This window comes from Aquila chrysaetos, chromosome 8, assembly GCF_900496995.4.
Source record: "Aquila chrysaetos chrysaetos chromosome 8, bAquChr1.4, whole genome shotgun sequence".
Classification (NCBI taxonomy): domain Eukaryota; kingdom Metazoa; phylum Chordata; class Aves; order Accipitriformes; family Accipitridae; genus Aquila; species Aquila chrysaetos.
In genome coordinates, this window is record NC_044011.1 from 4,142,349 (window position 1) to 4,161,865 (window position 19,517).

Here is a 19,517-nt window from a genome sequence, read left to right on the forward strand (position 1 = left end):
CCACTGCTCCCTTATGAGAAGTCCAATCTTCATGGTAATGGAAAAAAAAAATCAAAAATCCAACATAAATGTGACTTAATTAATCTGAAACCAGAAGACAAAGTAAAAGAAACAAGAAAACGAGAATATGTGATTTCTCCATCTGTAGTCCTTGAGGAGCACGCTATGATTTTTTTTTACTTATTTATTTTGCTTCTGGATTGAATTATACTGGAATATATGCCACAAGAGGATTGGATGGACAGGGAGACAAACAGAAGGTTAATTCGATCAGGGGTCTGGAAAGCTAGGAGGTCATTTTGCTAAGGAGAGCTTGTGTTGCCAAAGGCAGGGCGGTCTGTGGGACAGAAAAGCCTGTTGAGGCAGAGACTGAAGTGCTGGGTTAGGAGATCGATCAATCGACTGGGAGGAAGGGTGGGGAGCAGGGCAGAGCGGGGATTGATCGGCAGCTGAGCAATAAGGTCACCGGGGCTTCGTGGGAGGTGAAGGGGAGAGAAGCGGAGGATGCAGGAGAAGACCGAGCATTTCCCTGCCTCAAACCTGCCAGAGAGCTCTTCACCCACTTGATAGCACAAGAAAAATTTTCAAATATTACACCTAAGTAATTAGTAATAATAAATAATTAAATCCAGCACTCAATGAGTTAGAAGCTTCAAAAAGTGTGTAGATAGATAAGGCACACGCACACATATTTTTTTTTCTTTTTTTTTTTTTTTTAAATAATTTAGCTTCCAGAGTTGCACCAGATCACATCAGTGCACACCTCCGCACTTTCCAGCTACTTCTGCCATCTTTTTAAGATAATGACAATTTTTTTTTTACTGAACTGCAAAAATGCAAATTAGAAACATTATAACCTGAGCCTGTCAAGCAATCTAATAACCTCTAATCCTTCCTCCCTTCAAAAAATTCAACCCACTTTAAATACGTCAGAAGGCCTCTGCAATTCACCCTGGAATTTACCTGATTTAGGCCCTTTAGGAGCAATTTGATGGATCCTGGCAGCTCTCAGATATCTTACCTACATACACCCTTAGTATTTTTGAAGGGTCAATTCTAGCACCTCTGTTAATGTCATATGCAGGAGGGTGGTCTCTTGGTTGCATAAGAAAAATCATACCTACCAAAATCAGCAGCTTTCACTGTATTCCGGAGAAGGGTGCAAAGACAGATCGCTGAGCTCGGAGCCATTCCCCAGCCTCCCCCAGGGAGCAAGCACGGCCCAAACCTTACAACAACTGTTCCCACGCTGAAATTTTCTTTTAGAAGTGGTCCTGCTGCTAACCAGACCAGAAATGACCTGGGGAAGCCTTTCTGGGAAAAGCGGTGGGCTGGGGGGTGTAGTTTGGTTTGGTTGCGGGTTTGTTGGGTTGGGGTTTTTTTTTTCCCCAGGGGGAGTTCATAAGTGCTCATAAATGTTCACAGCATTTCCTTGAGAATCAAATATATCATTTTATAAGCACAGTTATTAGGTTTGCTCTTTTCAAGAAAGCATTCAAAACGTACAATGTTTTTGAACATTATCATTTTAAAATACTGTTTCTGTTCTGTCCTTTCAGTTCCTATAATGAAATCTGTCACGTATTTCAGCTGCAATTGCTTACAAGCAAATGAAATTTCTTTATGATTTATTTTGTAATTCTGTGACTTGTTTGATAGCTACCATTGTCTAATCTTTCAGATAAATGATGTAGGGTAGCGCCCCTGGGAGACACTAACAATGCGTCTTTACTCCAGAGAATATTTTTGGTTTAATGGTTATACTTTTACTTCCAAAACCAGACTCCAAATATAATTTAGAGTTACATCTGAAATCTATTTCAGTGAGTGTCTAACAAGAAGAACTGGGTAACAGTTCACTTAGTGGCACCCATCACAGAATTTACCTGAATATGAAACTGATTTGTCTTAAAAATCAAAAATTCTTGTATTAGCAAAGAAAAAAATAGCATAGTTATATGCAGAGAGTGAGCACCTATGGAATGCCAGAAATAAATGATACCACTTATGATTTTGATCTTCAATTACATAACTGTAGAGTTTTATCTAACGACTTCCCTCTCTCCATGTGCCCTGAATCCGTCCCGTTATAATATACATCTGCTTTAAATTATTCTGGATACACTTGAGCTATATTTGGAAAACGCCCTTGACCATTTCTTCATATCCCCCTAATCTCAGAATTAATGGAAGGTTTTTTCATTTGTCTTGTTTACATCAAGATGACCTTTTTTTCATTTAACCAGTAAGAGACGAAGGCTACCCCATACACATTGCTTTAAATGTCTATTTTTGTACTGCTGCTCTTCAGATACTTAATAGTTCTGTGAGAGGAATGGAAAACAGTCCCCACCAACTTCAATTACACCACAGACAAGTGGCAAAGGAAATATATTCCCCTTGTTTACTGATACCAAGGCCCTCTAGCTAGCCAAAAAAATAACACTGAACTATGAAGGTGTTCAGATTGCAGCTCTGACTCAATCTGTGCCCACTGTGTACTGCTCCAGCTCTGCTTGCTTTAGTGGCTGTTCCTGCTCTATCCAACAATTTCTGTAAGAAACTGCAAAAATTCCCATCACTAATTCCACTAAGTCAGTCTCTTGCACGAGTTTCACAGACATTTCTTCTAAGAAGAAATTCAAACAAAAGAAATTCTCCTCTGCACTGCACATATATACTGCTTCCTAACCAGTCCTTCCCCCTGCCTTTGCCGGTGATGTCCTCTGATATTCCTTCAAGTAGATTGTCAGAAAGACAGTTATTTTTAATCACAAACCATACTGAGCCAGAGATAGGCAGTTAATGTAATTTCAACGCTATCATAAAATCTAATTCAACGCATTTCGTATTCTAGATTTTAAAAAAACCAAACACTCTGCATGCACATTTGGGGATGAATTTTCCTGGATTTCAGCTCCCATTTAAGTACCAAAGAAAAGGGAATGGGGGAAACGAGAGACATTCAGTGCACTGATCACTGAACATATATATACATAAAAAAAAGAAAAAGGCCACAATTATTATAAATATGAGCCTGGGTATGCGGAACATTTCCTAAAAGCCGGATTACACTTAGACCCCTGAAAAGGTTCCTGAGCTCTTTAGCATATCAAGGACAACATGACCAAGGCTGCAAGTCCCCCGGTGATGGAAAGCAGGGATGGAATTATTTCTTTCTTTACAGTTTTGGCATTTTATCTCTAAACCATCACCTGATCATAAACATAGGTCTGTGCTCCTGGCTCTAAACATACAAACTCTCAGCAAACACTGACTGATCAAAGACCTTGACTCTTAAAGAAAGTTGTTTGGTATTTATTTTTTAGCTCTTTGAACTGACCTTTTATTCCAGACAAGTTTGAGGATGGTATCTTACCAGTGTTTTTTTAATATGATTCACAACCAAAAAAGAACAAATACTCCCTTCAGATACTCCCTTCAAATACTATTTGTTTGCTAAAATCTGTGCAAAATACTGTTTAAGTATTCATTTTGCTGTATTAGGCATGTCGCATAGCATCCACCCAAACCTTTTTTTTCATTTCAGCAATAGTTTTTCAAGACCTCTCACATTCCCCTCCTCTTACCATTTTTCACATCATAAACCTGATACAAATCTCACAAACACACGTTACGCATCACGACTCTTACAAACCGCGATGAAAATGAAAAGCAGCAGCTGGCTTATCTCTGCTATGAGGCAACTTTAGTACCAAGTTTTACTTTTGTGAGGGTGTACAATTAAGCTCACGGTGCAAACGCAGTCAACCAGACGGCGGCACAGCTTCAACAGAAGTTTGAAAAAACTCTCTCCTCCTGACTGTTTTGGGATGATGCTAGCTGCAGTGGGAATTGTGCGAAGTGTGCAGCCCTCCACAGAGGGGGTGTCCAACCGAACCTCTGCAGGCGGCTTCCCCCGTGGGCAGCCTGCTCCCTCCTCATTTATGGTCAAGCCAACCCTGCTCAATCAACAGTGGCAAAAACAAAGTTGCAGGAAACCGTCAGAAATATATATATATATGTAACATTTCCATCATTGTATAAAATCGATTTAGGTTTTCATCTGCAAAGACCATACTCATTTCCATCCTCAGCAGCTACAACAGTGGCAGAGGCTGCTGTGAATCTTTTTATCGTACCCCCAAGGTAGAATCCAGCCACAATTACAGCATTTGAGCTTCCTGGGAGAAAATATGCAGAAGGGGATTTTTTACAAATTTTTACAAATACCTTTTCTTCTCCCAAGATAGCTTTGCCAGGTCAAAACACAACTAGCTTATAATGAGATATAACTGTAGTAAGGCAAATGATGACACTTTAGCCTTTAACCACTGTTAAATGGGAGGTTGTGGGCTTAACAGAGCAAGAAGACACCACGACAGTATAAAAGCCTTGTCTTTCCTATACATGATATATTAGCACATTCCCAGAATAAATTTTATTAAAAGCAAATCAGACTAAATTATGAACTTCGCATATACAACGCTGACAACAATCTCTAAAGCCTACTGCCATTATACACCCAAATAAGATTTCAAAAGTACTGTTCGGATATAAAAATTACTACATAGTTGTAATAAGCTACTGCTACCACTTACTAGAATATCAAGCATAAAAACATTATTGGTTGATTCTTACTTTATATGTCATAAATTAATTCATATATATAAAAAAATCCCACAAAGCTGAGACATGGTATGTTCACACCATCAGAAGTTGAAGGACTAGGCATGCTGTTATGTGGTACAACTGCAAACTGAAATATTCTTGGGTAATCCAGTAGTGGGCTAAGATGCAGTAACTCCATCACTTCCAGTACTCGCACGGACTTTTGTAAAACTGTTATAGGCAATTCTAGTAGCCACCATAAATGTAACAGAGTATTTCCCATACTTTTTAGTACTGTTTTCAAACAGAGCCAACATCTAGGGCTGTTGCTAACTAGCATCCCCTCAATGATTAGAGGGGGAAAACCCTACTGTCCATTTGGATGAAATCCATTTAAAACTTGTTGTTTCTCTAAAGCGTAAACCGTATTAATGAAAATCTTACGCCACTCAAAAATAAAATCAACCACACTGTCCTCACAGTGTGTTTAAGTTACACAGCGTATGATCTGCAACTTCACCCACATAATTTGGGTGGAAATACAACAGTGAAGTTACCAAAGCGGGGAAGGCACAGGTGACAGCCATGCAGGTAACCACAAACATCATCACACCTCGTCTTGCCGGGCAAGCAAAACAGATGCCAAGAAGAGACGGGAATACAGCAGGGAGCCGAGGAACGCCACGGTGCCCAACACGCTTCTCCAGGCAGGCTCTGCTGGCAGCCAGCAGTGAAGAGCAGCACAAGAGACTTGCTCCAGATGCCAACACGTGTGGTGGGACAACGCTTCCCCGGAGGGACGGGGACTCCCCACGGAAACATACAGAAGAGCCATCGGGGACTCGACTCAGAGAAAACTGAAGACAGCAAGTAGAGGAGTCTGAGAGGAAGGCTGCTACAGTCCCAGACCAAACACAACAATTTTGGACCCTGCAGTAAGTTACAGACCACTGGAGGAATTTGAAGATACAGTGGTATAATCGATGCTTCCCTGCAAGGCTGTACTTTCAAACTGGCAGCTGGCCAAAATTTTCATGTTTGGATTCAAAGCAATTATTTTTCAAGTGATTAGGAGTCAAATAATTAGTGACATAAAATGTCAAAAATTCTGCTTAATAAAGTAGACAATCTACTGTGGTGCAGGAGGTTATGAGCAAATTGATCTCCTTTCTTCAGTGTACAAGTGCAGCTGTGCTGCCCAAGAAGGAACAGACAGGACTGGGGGAATACGATGATCAAAACAAATTACAGCAAGGGGAACAATATTCATGCTGGATAAGAATAAAGAAGTACTTGTTCTGCCGTCCTGAGGAGGGTTAGGAAGTCAAGGCAACTGGTAAGAGAGCAGAAGTAATGGTGTGGCTTTCAGAGCGGCACATATTTTCGTTTATGAGAAGCTCTCCATAGCATCACTGAAGTTAAAGTACTTTTTGCATAGGACAAAAAAACAAAACAAAAGCCAAAGCATCTATTGGCCTCATGTACGCATTAAGACATGGGAACCAGGCTTATAAAAGAATTGAGCGGTTTTCTACAAATGCAACCACCCCTCCTTCTATTGTTAGAGCTGGTAAAATGAATATTGAGGGTTTCGCCTCCATAAAGAGTTGAAACAATGTAATAGTATCTCAAAACATTGTAGGAAAAGAAGAAGTAGAATTATTGACCACTTCCTCTAGACTGTAAAGTATTTGGGAATAAATATCTGAGCCAGAAGGAAAAAGGGAAAACTAATCGGCACAACCATGATGAAGAACTCCAGCAACCATCATCTCCTCCTTTTTTGCCTTGCTTAGCATCCCAGTATTTCCACTTATGACAGGCATAAATGCAAGGCGAAGGCTAACTTCAAATTGAACTCAGCCTAAAGAAATCAATAGCTGCAGGAGCTAAGATGGAAGATTAGGTTTGTGCAAAGACATCAACAGCATTGCAAGCTGGAGCCCAAAGACAACTAGGACAGCACTGTCACAGACAGGTCAGGGCTGCCATCGCCCTGGGACCCTCCGATGCTGCCTGTGCAGCTAACACCGAACACGTGCTGATGCACGGCTAATTCAGCCTGACAGATGCTGAGTAGAAACAGAATTACCACAAGATCAACAAAGTTGAAATGATTTCCCAAATATAATTTGACAGGTAGTATCTTCCCCAAATTGGAAGTATTGAAGAGTCTTTTCTCCCAAAGGAAAATCTGGGAACAATGATTTAGTTTTGGCTAGAACTTATAATTATAAAATGTGACTGCAGACTAGTGCTCCTGTGACACTTCATGAAGAGACTGAGAAACACCAGAGTCTCTAGCAACAAGTGACCAACACTACTGGGAGTTCAAAAGGCACATTTTACCAATTCTGTCAGCAATAAATTGAGATCCTGAAGGTGGAGAAACAGCTGAAGATTTCAGTAGGATGATACTGGCAGGAGATGCCTTTGATGACCAAGCACAATAAATAAGTCCAAAAGAAATTAAGCAGAAGACAAGCACAGAGACAGATTTGTTACCTACGGGGGGGGGGGGGGGGGGTGGGGGGGGGAATCCATTCCAACTTTTCAATATGAATGATTTCTTGGTCTGAGACAGGATACTTTGTACATTGCAAAATACCTTAGGTTAGAGATACATCAATGTCCTATCATCTAAGCCAGAACTGAAGCTGCTTCAGACTGAAATTCTAGGTGAGTTATCCGTCATTAGAAGGTCCAATGACTCTGGTGAAAGATACAGCGACATGTTTCATTATTAACCATGTCTTTGTCCCATCCCTAATAGTTAATTTTGTTTTACAGATGGATACGTTAGGACAACCAAGGAGTTGAAGATGAAGCCATTTGCAGACGAGGTGATAACAGGGCATTTGAGCGCGCAAGGACTACTGGGACAGTGTTGGAGGTCTGCACTGGGCTGAGGGTCCAAGACCTGCAATCATTCCACTTACATCGCCTACTGGAACAGCCTCTGAACTCACCTAATCCTCAGTTTTGCCTGCAGCCAAAGCATGATGTTCTACACCCAAAGACAGCTGAGTGGCATGGAAGGTCATCATCAGAATACAATCCTGGAGCAAAACAGTGACCTATGCCAGTAACGAAGACAAACCCTACACATCAGCTTCCCAACATGACTGATTCCTGACTAATCCGCGTAACTCAGAGTACCTTGCCTCAAAGACCATCATGCTATTGCAGCCATACTGCCCGAGCTGTGATATTTGGGAGCACCAGTGCAGGCTGCCTTTGTGTTTAAAAATAATATACTAGAAGAGGAAACTCCTCCGCCAGGTGTCTCTCATTCAATGAGAAGTCTGACCCTGTCTGATGTTGTCCATCAGCAATGAAAAGGGTAAGCACACAGTACAGGGAAGGTCTCCAATGCTCCATCCGTACAAGAAAGTCTCATATCAAACGCCTAGTCCCACCAGCTCAGATGTGGAAGAAAAGGAGGCTTTACACTGATCCTTGTAAGCCCACCACCGACAGTTTCAAAATCAACATGGTTGGATTGCTTGTGTACATATTACTCACTGGCAAGACAGAAAGCTATAAATATTCAATAAGCCGAAGTATTAGCACAAAAAAGTTACTGTTTCCCAACAGGCCAACTGAAAGCAAGTATTCCTGTTCGACAAGGGAAAACAACTTGTTAGACTCCCTGGGATCCATCCGGACGGGCAGCCAAAGGTGCTAGGCTGCAGGAAATTCTGCTGCTAAAGTACCTGATGTGAAATACACTTCAGGGGCCATCAAGGTTATATGTTTTAGCAGTAGCCACAACACTTCAAAGTTGGACAGTTCTTCACATAAACAGAATTTGGATCACTTACAGCCTTTTTCCCACCTTTTTCCTCCCTTTTTGTTTTTCCCCCAGATAGATGAAACCAAAACCTAGGTTGTAAAGGGAAGTTGGTTGTTAACAGATCACATCAGGAAGCTTCAAGAATACCATATTATCTGAAATTATTTAACAGTTAAAACATATGGCAATAGTATACGGAATTCGTATTATTTTCAGTTCTTCTCTTGAGCATCTCCCCTTTGACAAGAAGGTTCAATAAACCCTAAATTGTAAACCCAGCTGCTGTTCTCCAAGCTGCAACTTCCAGTTTGCAGCAAACCCAACCGTACCAAACAGCAAGTTCCCTATGGCTAATCCCAAACAGATGCACAGCTGAAACTCCAAAAACGCCTTCATTATTCCTCGCTCAGAATCAGAATTTCAGACCAGGGTGGGGGTTGATTTGTTTTGTTTTAGTTGGAGGGGGTTAAGTTTTGGATGGTTAATCCAGGAATTTATTCTGAAACTGTTTCCATCTCTCAATACATCAGAAGAAACCAGCACTGTCCTCCCAAGAGAAGCGCGAGATAAGTCAATCGCTTCCATAGCAACCGACGCACTGAATTGCCACGACTCTCTTCTGCAATTAGGGCTGATCACAACGATTTCCCATTCCCTTCAGGTCAGTGGGCTTGATAATGCTGGGACAACCACAAGATTCAACAGTAAAACCATTTGTCAAGCCATGGTTGGTTTGATTATTCCCTTGCCTTCCTCCCAATTCATCACTGTCCAGTATGACAGAGGTTGGACAAGGATCCTGCTGGCTGAATTTGTCTGGGATTTTGTGGGGTTTTTTTGGCTCATTGCCTGTATTTTCACCATGAAAAATCAGAGTACAACACCGTTTCATGCATTCCCTGTTAAAGGCCTTTTTCTAACACCTGAGAAATGTTTTGTTGTGTTCAAGAGAAGTGTGTGGTTTGTGTAAATTGAAAAATACACATTTTGCATGATGAAAAGAAAGAAGCAGCAGCAGCACGCAGATGTCAACCTCAACAATTCTTTAACCGAAGAAAGAGAAAAAGGAGTGATGAGATGAACATAAATGATGCTGTGATGGTAAATCACCCTTCACTGTCTGTGGCAGCAGCACCGCTGCAGCACCTAACTTAATTAAGGATGGAAACAGATGCCTGCCAGCATAATGTGGAACAAGCAAACATCCCCTGACCAGACATTTAAGATTTGTGTCCCAAAATTTCGGAAGAAGAATTTAATCAAATTAAAAGATAATGTCATAACATACTTAGCCTTTGAAACATAATGACAAGGTAATAAATCACGCAAAATGCAACTGTAAACATTGATCTAAGACAAAAGACAATTACCTGAAGGCACTATCCATCTCAGACTGTTTCCAATAGGTTTTCTGAGCACTTACAAGTCAAAACATGTTTTAACTACCATGCTAAAAACAAAAAGCAGTTCAAAGAAAGATGCCCTCATGATACACAACTAAGCAGAATCAAGAAGCCAGGACACCATCCACTACAGAAGCAGTGCCACTAGGCAGGAGTGAGGCGTGATAAATTTTGGGGGAAAAAATATTACACATTACATTGTGAATCACCAGACCATTACAGAAAAGGTTTAACAGTTGAACAACAGAGGTTTGAAAGTCAACTCCTGGTCTTCCATGTTATCCCCCTTAAAGAGCGATAATGGCTGTGAAGGTGGCATCCCTGAGCTGTCCCACTGTCTTAGAAAGTCTGACAAGAAGGAAAATGCAAACGCCTCTGCCAAACAGTGCCTGTAGGATTGGAGCAGAGACAGGGAGGGAGGATGGATTAAACTCCTTTCAGACCCGCCTTGTAAAGTCGCTGCTAAGTCAAGAAATAAGAACAACTTCTCCACCATAGACACTCCAAGTCAAAAAGGGCTTGATTGAACTCTAAATGACCACTGCAATCACAAAAACTTTTACAGAAATGTAATTCTGATAGAAATGAGTTTCTCAAAGCCACGGAACAGCTTTTTTTTGTCATCATCTTAAATGCAACAACTATAAAATGTGATCCAATTTCTGCTTTCACTTAAATACATTAAATTGATCTCAGAGAATTTAATGGCCTTCACTGGCAAAGCAAAGAATATAATTAAAAAAAAAAATCCTATCAAGCTGAAAGCTTTAGTATGACCTTCCTATTAAAACTTCCCTCAAAAGAGACTAGCCACCTGATTCTTCTTTTTCCTTCCTCAATGTTAAAATGTCTAGAGCGCATCATCTCATACACTGATTCACACTGCAAGATGTCAAAAGCAATAATTCCCCGCAGCAGCACGAGAGGCCAAGCGGTGGCACGGTGGTTGCTCAGGAAACCACCTCCCTGGAATGTGCTGAAATTTGCCTGAAGCCTTAAAATAAACATTTTAGCATTGAGCAAAATTTCATCTCTAGGCATCTCAAATTGAAATAATCATTTCTAAATGCAGAGTAGATAATGTTCTCTCCTCATTGCTATTTAGTGTTTTAAACTGCCTTTAAGTGTATAATTAATTACATTACTTGTCAGGGATCACTTTACAAACCACTCCACCTCCACTCAATTGCTACGCTCTAGCATATCTTTGGCCTTATTTTTTTCCTTTTTTCAACTCATATCATCATTCCTGGAGACACTCGGGATTTAACACTGTGTGCTAACATCCTTCACAGGATGCATACGTTTCAGAAGAGGGTTAAAACAAGCTTAACACGGAAGAAACTAGCTGCATGTCCATCGAACACTGACTACAGGCAGTGCCCGCAGGCTTTGCCGCAGTCCAGAGTAGGACTCGGCCCCTCTTCCTCCACCTTCCCATCAGGAGCTGGACTCAGAGCCCAGACCCAAAGTCCTTTCGTCCCTATGAGTTGTCCAGATCTTTGTTCTTTCTTCTCTTCTTTACAGAAGGATCCTTCTCCAGCCACCTTCTTCTTTCCAAGGTCTCATCTCTTGAGGTCCTTTAATCCAGCCTTCTAGCCCAGCAAAGTCTCCAGCCCTCACATTACCACTATCTTCACAGCAGGAACCATAAATCCAGGCAAGTAAAGCATGATCCATTTGTACCACAGAAAATGAGTAAACCCCCTTGGGGTGACTGCTCGCCAGCGCCTCGCTGTACCTCTCGGTGTGGGGGAAGAAGGGAGGAGCTGCAGCATTGCGAGAAGAAAACCGCATGCCACAAACCTCCTTCTACCAACAGCTTCAGAAACCCTTCCCCAACCCATTTCTCCGTCCCCTCTTCGCCTGCCTGTCTCACCCTGCTAACATAAACCTGGCTAGGCTCCTCAGGAGCTGCAGTCCCTGGACCTGGGCAAACGCAGGCTTCCCAGCTAGACGAGGTCCTGGGCACCAAGCATGCAGGGACATGGTGGAGAGAGGGGCTCCCCAGCAGCATTCTTGGCACGCACATTTTAGCAGTCTGAAGCAATCTGCAACCCCTAATCTGAAGTTTCTACCTTTACTCCAAGTTAGTGCTGTTCACTAGCACGTACTATGACAACTCTCTCGCTCTCACTTTCTTCTCTTCCTTAATGATGCTTCATGTTACTTTAATAATACTTCAAGGCAGTCGGAAACTCCACTTTTCCTTTCAGATCACTACACTATCAGCAAAAGAAGGAGATCAAAAAGAAAAAGAAAAGAAGAAGAAAAAAAAAAAATCACAGATCGCATTGTCAGAGCCCGCTCCTGGGCTTGGCAGGAGTCCTGCCCTTCAAAACACCCTGGCAAGCGAAGCTGGGGCAGGGGGGAAGAGACACACGTGCACGCATGCCTGCAAGACGTAACGCAAGACATGGGAATGTGGAATTTATGCTTTTTAAGCCAAATTTACAATTCAATTATAATTCTCTGTGGATGCACTCATAATAAGTTTATAATTATTAACAATTATAAACATGACAGTAGAAGCTATTTAGTTAGAAGAAGAAAGGGTTGCAACAGCAAAATTTTAATTGTAATTCATGATGATTGAAAAAGAAGGAGCACTTTTCACAGCAACTATGGCCTCAAAGGAGGCACTTCCAAGCACGAGGACTCTGGACAACTTTCAATTAATTCCTCCAATTGTGAATACTCCATAAGCTCACCATCCACAGAAATAAACGATACCCTGATTTCACAGAATCATTTATTAATATGACCTTTTCTACTGTAGCTATAGATTTAAGAGGCAGATGTCACATATTTGCATGCCATTTCAAAACACTTGACATCCTTTTACCCCATCCAAAGCCTACACTGAACATAGGTCCCTTTGGTTCATAAACTAGGGAAAGCCAGGGGAGAAAACTGCAGAATTTGGAAAAAAAAATCCACTGAAACACTTGCTGCTGCTTTAAGACGGCACCGGTCCCAGCCTCCTCCAAGTGCAGCACCTCCACCGCAGCATCCAGTCCTCCCCAGGTTGCCACTTCCAAGTTAGGAAGAATCTGGGCAATGATACTGAGTTGGCAGCAAGATGCAGCTATATAAAGATTTAACAGCACTCACACATCTGCATGAGGTCTGTCTGGGCTTGAAGGTATTTATGCAACTGCCTGCCCGAACCGTCAGACACATACGGGGTTAAGCCAGGGAGGGACACGACCCACTTCTATTTATGTTTCAGCCAGAGGCCTCTAGCAAGATGTATACTTTTAAGATCAATTAGTACAGGATATATAAATTAGAAGCTATTTCTTAAAAAAAAAAAAAAAAAAAAAAAAATAAATTTCAATAAAGCAATATTCTTGGATGCAGGTAAACAAGATCCCATGATTTTGCATTAGTTGATTTAATATTTCTGAAATGTGGTTTTATTCTAGCCTCTCTGAAGACCAGCATTAAAAATTAAATTTAAAGTAGTATGTTTATTGGATCATTTTTATATTCTCAAAAGCAACTCTCTAGATCTTCTAAATTATTCTGAGGGGAAAGCGGCCACAACACAAAATTGCAAGTAACAAACATAAATGGGTATCAATTAGAAACTCACACTTATTCAAGCTTCCAAGTCAATGAAACTTGGCTAGGGAAGGTCCAATCAACCATCTACAAAAAGGAGCCGTACTACATTTAAAAATACGTCTGGGCTGGAATTGCCTGTTCTCCCTCTTTTAGCGCAGAGCCTTTGCATGCAGCTTACCAGGGCAGTATGCATCAACGTCCAGTTTCTGTGCTGAAGAAAGTGTTGGTGAGCCAAGCTCAGACTCTGGGATTCGAGGGCTCTCAACAAACTTTGCTTTCCTCAAAGGGGCTAAGGAGAAGGAGGGGGAGAGAGAAAGAGAGGTCATGAGTAAGGGAAATAGCAAGCAACAGATGGAAGCACTTAACTAAACGACACTGTCAGACTCATATCAGGTTACCCTTTTTTTTTTTTTCCCCAGAAAAAAAATTATCTGCATTCTTTACAAGGAGATGGCTCTTGTTAAAGCTTTCAAACTGTACAGTCTTACTTGAAAGTGTGCAAGTACTGAGGCACATTCTTGATACTCTTAAACACTTCCTTTTTTCCTACTTTATTTTTTTTATAGGAAGCGAATGGGCCTGGATTCAGCAACTGTACAAAAGCTAAGATCATAGAGAGGTACACAGAGCCCATCAGGGTTTAAGATATTTAACTATAAATATCTAAAAAGAATACACAAATTCTGTGTTCACTAATCGTTTCCTTTGGACATAAAATTTCAATTCCAAAACATTCTGAATGTCTGACCAAACAGATCTGGTGTTCAACACAAAAGATCAGAGTAAAGCTAATGCTGTCCAAGACAAAAAACAAGCACTCCACTTTTATCCTTGCAAATCCAGAAAAGATGTGAGAGACTTAAATAAAGAACAAGGAAAAGGTAAAACTGCCTGTAACAAAGCAGTATTGACGACTAGTGCTAGAGAAATGGGATTTTTCCGCAAGTTTTAACAGTCTGAACTCTAAAGGACATGAAGTTCTGCGCAACATTTGTCTGTAACAAAATAACTACTGAACCACTTTTATTAATGAGTTTTTAAACAGATATTCCTGCCAGACCAGAGAAATAGAGCTAGCGAGTAAGTTATACGCGGAGATTATTGTATTGCATTTCAAAGTTAAACTCACATGCCCATTAAAGTGAAAGACTAATTTGAAAATCCACTCTACAGACAGTATCGTGGGTCAGCATGCTTCATGCCTCTCTGATTCCCAGCATAATAGCCTCAATTTACATAATTTATATTTATAGTTCTCTGTCCTGCAAATTAAATTTGGGATCTGAAACTAAAGATGGGGGGGACGTTTGTTCTCATGCATCTCCTGTAATAAAAGCTCAACAGGTCAAATGATGACCTCTGAGGCAGCAATAAATCTCTTGCTTTTAAGGAGCCTGCACGCAGCCAACACGGTTGGCCCTGCAGTTGGAAAAGGCTTAGCAATTCTGATGATGAGGAACCAGAAAGACTACACACAACTAGCTGGCTCTTGCTAGCTGAGCTGGTACATAAACGAGCACAGGAATTTTTAAAAGGGGGGTGGGGAAAAACTGAGATAAAGGTTAAGGTATGTTTTTTCAACACAAAGTCCTTGTGAGGCTGAATATAGGCAAGGAATCAGACCCCCCTTTCTGTACAAAATAGGTGTTAAACACCCTCCTGACTCTCTCTCTCTTTCCTCATGATCCATCCCAGGAGATCTGATGAGGAAAAAAAGGTACCACGCTACCATTTTGCACAAGAAAATCCTAGATGAATATTAGATATATTTACAGCACATTCCCCTCCGGAGTCTATAGGGGCCGGTGTAACATGAGCCATGCCAGGCAAAAGGAATGTGCGCGAGACTGACGGGAGATAAGGGCAGCCCGAAGCCCCCTTCTCCCCCCGGACCTGCTGCCGTCCCACCGGCACACGAAGCTCAGGGATGTGCAGCCCCGCTCGGACGTATAACCTGATGGCAAACACCGCAAGCCAGTAGTCAATTGTACAGAAAACCCCCCAAAACCCCATACGTGCACACACCCTATCAGTTCGCAAACTGGCCGACACCAGTAAAAAAATTATTCACAGCAATGATCTTGTGCCAGATGTAAAGAAAGCACATAAATACTGAAAAGATTATTATTATGACACGAAAACTGTTTAGAATAATAATTCTACACAGGCCAATCTACTAATATTTCATTTGTAATTGCAGTTTTAACAAATATTTTTATTTCAAATGTTTTACCATGGCCCCAGTAACGGTCATTTTTACAATATATATTAGAGATAGCTCATCTTTTCTTTCTTTATCATTTCTGGCTAACACTAGAACCATAAATCATCCAATGCGACACTGGGCAATGCTCATTTTGTTCTGAAATACAGAACAAACAGGGTTTTCATAGCTCAAGAGATGTTAATGACTGCAATGGGATTGTCAGCAGAAGATAATGCACTAAAGATTATTTGACTTACTAACCCAAAGACGAAGAAATTCAAAAAACAAAGAAAGGGCTGACGATACCGACTATGCCGCTTTCTGCGCGGACTCAGAAGTCTGCAGAAGATGCAGAACCTGCACGTTTCGATAGATCAGCAACTAACAGGTCAGCTCCCAGCCATAAGGAACGAATACAGGAATCTCCCATTTCAGCACGGGTTTTATTTCTGCATCTCTTCTGGATCTTCTTTACTCCTCACTGAGGAGCTGACCCCATTGCCCGATTAATTCCTGCCTTCTCCAAACAACTGACCTACAACAGCAGAAGTGATCAGGTTGTGGATTCAACAAGCTGATCCACTAATTTTTTTTTTTTTTTTTGAGGACAACTAAGAACTTCTTATTAACAACGTGGTGAATTCTCAATGTACTGCAAGTTTAGTCATACGCATCATTTTACAGCTGTTATGTTTTTGTTCCCTAAAAAGCATGACTTAAGTCTTAAAAACACATGTTACCACCAGACAAGATACGCTATGTCAACATGACTTAAAGACAACAGTTTATTTTAAAAGGCTCAAGTCAATACAATCTTCTCAGCGTAACTGCAGATCGGGAAAAAGCCACAGAGCAATAGTTTCTTTTATTTCAGATATTCTGAACCTGAAAAAGACAAAAAGCTCTCCTAACTCATATGTAACCCGATTACACGAAAGGAGGATTTTCACGTAAAAGAATTAAGCACTCCTGACTCCTGGCCAAATGATGATTATCCTGACAGATTCATATTTAGGCATTAGTTTTCTACTGGAATAAATAACAAATGGAAATGCCACGAATTCAGAAATGTGTTCTGCCATTTTTTAGCCAAATGTTAAAGGATAATATTGATCTTTTTATAAAAGTGACTTTCCACGCACAACGGTTTGCCTAGGTCCTGAACATCCTCCCGTGAGCACAGGCAAATCCTATGATCAAAGTCACAGGATAAGCATTTGGCATGTACTATAAAAACTAACAAAAGCATGAAGAAATTATTTGAAGTATTCTATACCTGCCTCTGTCCATTAGGCCTCTTATTTCTGTAAGATCTTCTGTATGAAACAGAACGACTCTAGGCATTAAACAGCACCAAAATAGCCTCTCCTGTTACACAACTGCAATTTTTTGAGCAGAAAACAGTATTTCTTCTATACTGATCCATTTGTTACAACTCTGTAAGCTAAAAACCAGCTCTGTAAGCTGTTATAAAAATACAACAAATTAAGTGGTCGGTAGTTAGTAACACCATCTTTCTAGAACTGCAAAATGCACGTTTAATTCAGAAAAAACGTACTGATTACAGGTAGCCTGAAGTCACAACCCCGTCACTTGGGTCCCACCGCCCGTTCATTGACGACGGCCCAAGAGCTGATGGCAGCAGCCCGTGCTGTACGTACGCTCAACCGGCCAGTCCTGCTCCCAAGGGCTCGATGACAAACACAACACTGGCGTCATACAAGAACTGACTTGTTACTACTAATGTAGGAACTTAAATTTAATTAGCTAGAGAAGTTACTTAAAACAAATACTGCACATTTTTGGGGCTAGTTCCTGCAGTTCTTGGCGATATTAATCCCCATCGGGATCCAAACCAGTAGAGCAAAACTGAAAATCAGTTTTCAGTCCAAATAAAATTCTCATTTGACTTTGACAGCAACTTTTCCTGCACAAGGAAAGCGATGCTAATTCTAGGGTAGGAATTAGCCACGTAATGCAAAACAATTACCAGGGCAGGCATTCAGAAAGTTTAATTAGATGGCTCATTTATGACACTTTCTGCAGCAGGTGGTCTATCTTCCAGTGGGGACAAAGATATAAATTATTTCTTTCTTGGTTTTCATGCTAATTTTTCTTAATATCCACACGAACACTGTAAGTACTATACTGTCACTAATAACAGACAGGACTATAAAACCGTTTAAAAACTGTATATAATACATTTTTCGGAAAAAGTATATGTTTGAGAGAAACTGCCTTTCTAGAAAGGAAGAATTCTGTTATCTGGGATTCAGGATTGCCTGTCGATTATTAACCCATAGGCAGCTTCTTACACTAGAAGCGCCATACAGTGGAAGATACAATTAATAAAATCCAAAGACCGGCTGAGCCTCAACAATGCTTCTTCATCAGCGGAGATGGGAGACGCTCCGTTTTCCTTCCTCTGATGACAGAAGAGAAATAACCTTGTCACCTAACACTACAGCTAGGTGTGAATTAAAAAGCATACGTAAGCAAACATGTATTTAGAATAGATGGACAGGACTGCAATAAAGCCCCATTAAACTAACACTAGGGAAAGTATTTTATTAGAAGCTGCAATGTCAAGCAGTCTGCAGACTGGCTTTTTAAGCACCTCTTTAAAAACAGAGATTCCGAGTATTTGGAAAGTATGCCCACCTGAGGAACAGGACCCATCAGCCCAATCCATAATATTCCTCAAACTTGTACGCCCACACTACTTATTCCTGAAAATCTCATTCCAGAGGCTTGAACGAGCGGTACAGGAGAGCTGCACAGCCCACCTGACACAGAAAACACTTCCAATATCAGGAGCTGATGATGATTTATCCTTTCGTACATCTGCATGGAGCACTGGGATCAATCCTGGTGCCTGCCGTTTGTGATCAACGCCAAGCATCTAATCTACTACCAAATAAAAATAAACCAAAGAAAAACGAGGATGTGTTTATTGTGTGAATAATCATTTTATCTATATTAGCATTGTGCTCTAGTTCAGCCTATTGAGCTTCCTAATACTATTGCATTTTCTGTTACCATTTCATTGTCACATAATTTATAGATGAGTTAGTATTTTAATTAAAAAAAGGTTTGCTTTAGATTAAAAGGCATTGATAAAAGGAAATTATCGTGGATTAGCAAAAGGCTTCATCTACTAAATTCAGTTTCAGCTCTGAAAGGAATGTTTCACTAAAAAAGGTTTATTAACATCTAATGACCTGATTGAACAAAGCGTTTTTTTCAGGCAGTTATTTCAGTAGATCTGAATTCATTCCATGGTTTGACTACAATATATATATACATCCATACCTTTGTGTGTACACCCATAAAGACACAAGAAACCAATCTATCTACGGACAAGGAAGATGCTGGAAGAAACAGCGACTCTTCCCACAGCACGAACGGTGGATTGACCATCCCAGGGTACCTGGGAGCCTCTCCTTCTATCGGCTCCTTATAAGCATCACGGAAATGTACATTATGGTGCCCTGAACTGCGTTAATGCAAACGCCTACAGCCTTCTATCACACAGACTTGCACGCTTCATCATTATAAATACAAACACAGTGCAGCCGCATGCCTGAATTCTCTCAACTCGCTCCAACGGGGCAGGTCCTGGGCAGGGTCCGGCCAAGGAGCTCGGCTCAAAACCAGCTTTTCTCCCTAGTTTTGTCCTCTACCTGCCTTACGCACAAGTACAGCTGAATTTTAACTATGCTTTGAGCCTTCCTCTGCCAGAAGAGGATGAACTAATGAAATTTGCTGTCTTTGTGTAAAAATACTGGTTTTATCACAGGCTAGAGAATGAGGTGAAAGAGTGCCACCAACGATGAAAACGAGTGAACCGCTCTGTGTTGACTGCGTGCTCATCTCTTGTGACTGGTTCAGCTGAAAAAAAGCTGAATTTTGCACTTAAACATTGTATTTG

At 41.0% G+C, this 19,517-nt stretch overlaps 1 protein-coding gene across 16 annotated transcripts in view; it reads right to left on the reverse strand.

Annotated features, from left to right (window-relative positions):
- The window catches only part of TANC2 (tetratricopeptide repeat, ankyrin repeat and coiled-coil containing 2), a 290,145-nt gene that overhangs the window by 115,371 nt on the left and 155,257 nt on the right, over positions 1-19,517 (reverse strand). For 14 of the 16 annotated variants that reach the window (XM_030021416.2, XM_030021420.1, XM_030021407.2 and 11 more), the window contains one exon: positions 13,559-13,669. The exons of the other annotated variants lie outside the window; for them this stretch is intronic. In XM_030021416.2, the coding sequence (XP_029877276.1) occupies positions 13,559-13,669 (111 nt within the window). The remainder of the gene's footprint in view (positions 1-13,558; positions 13,670-19,517) is intronic. 16 annotated transcript variants of the gene reach the window in all.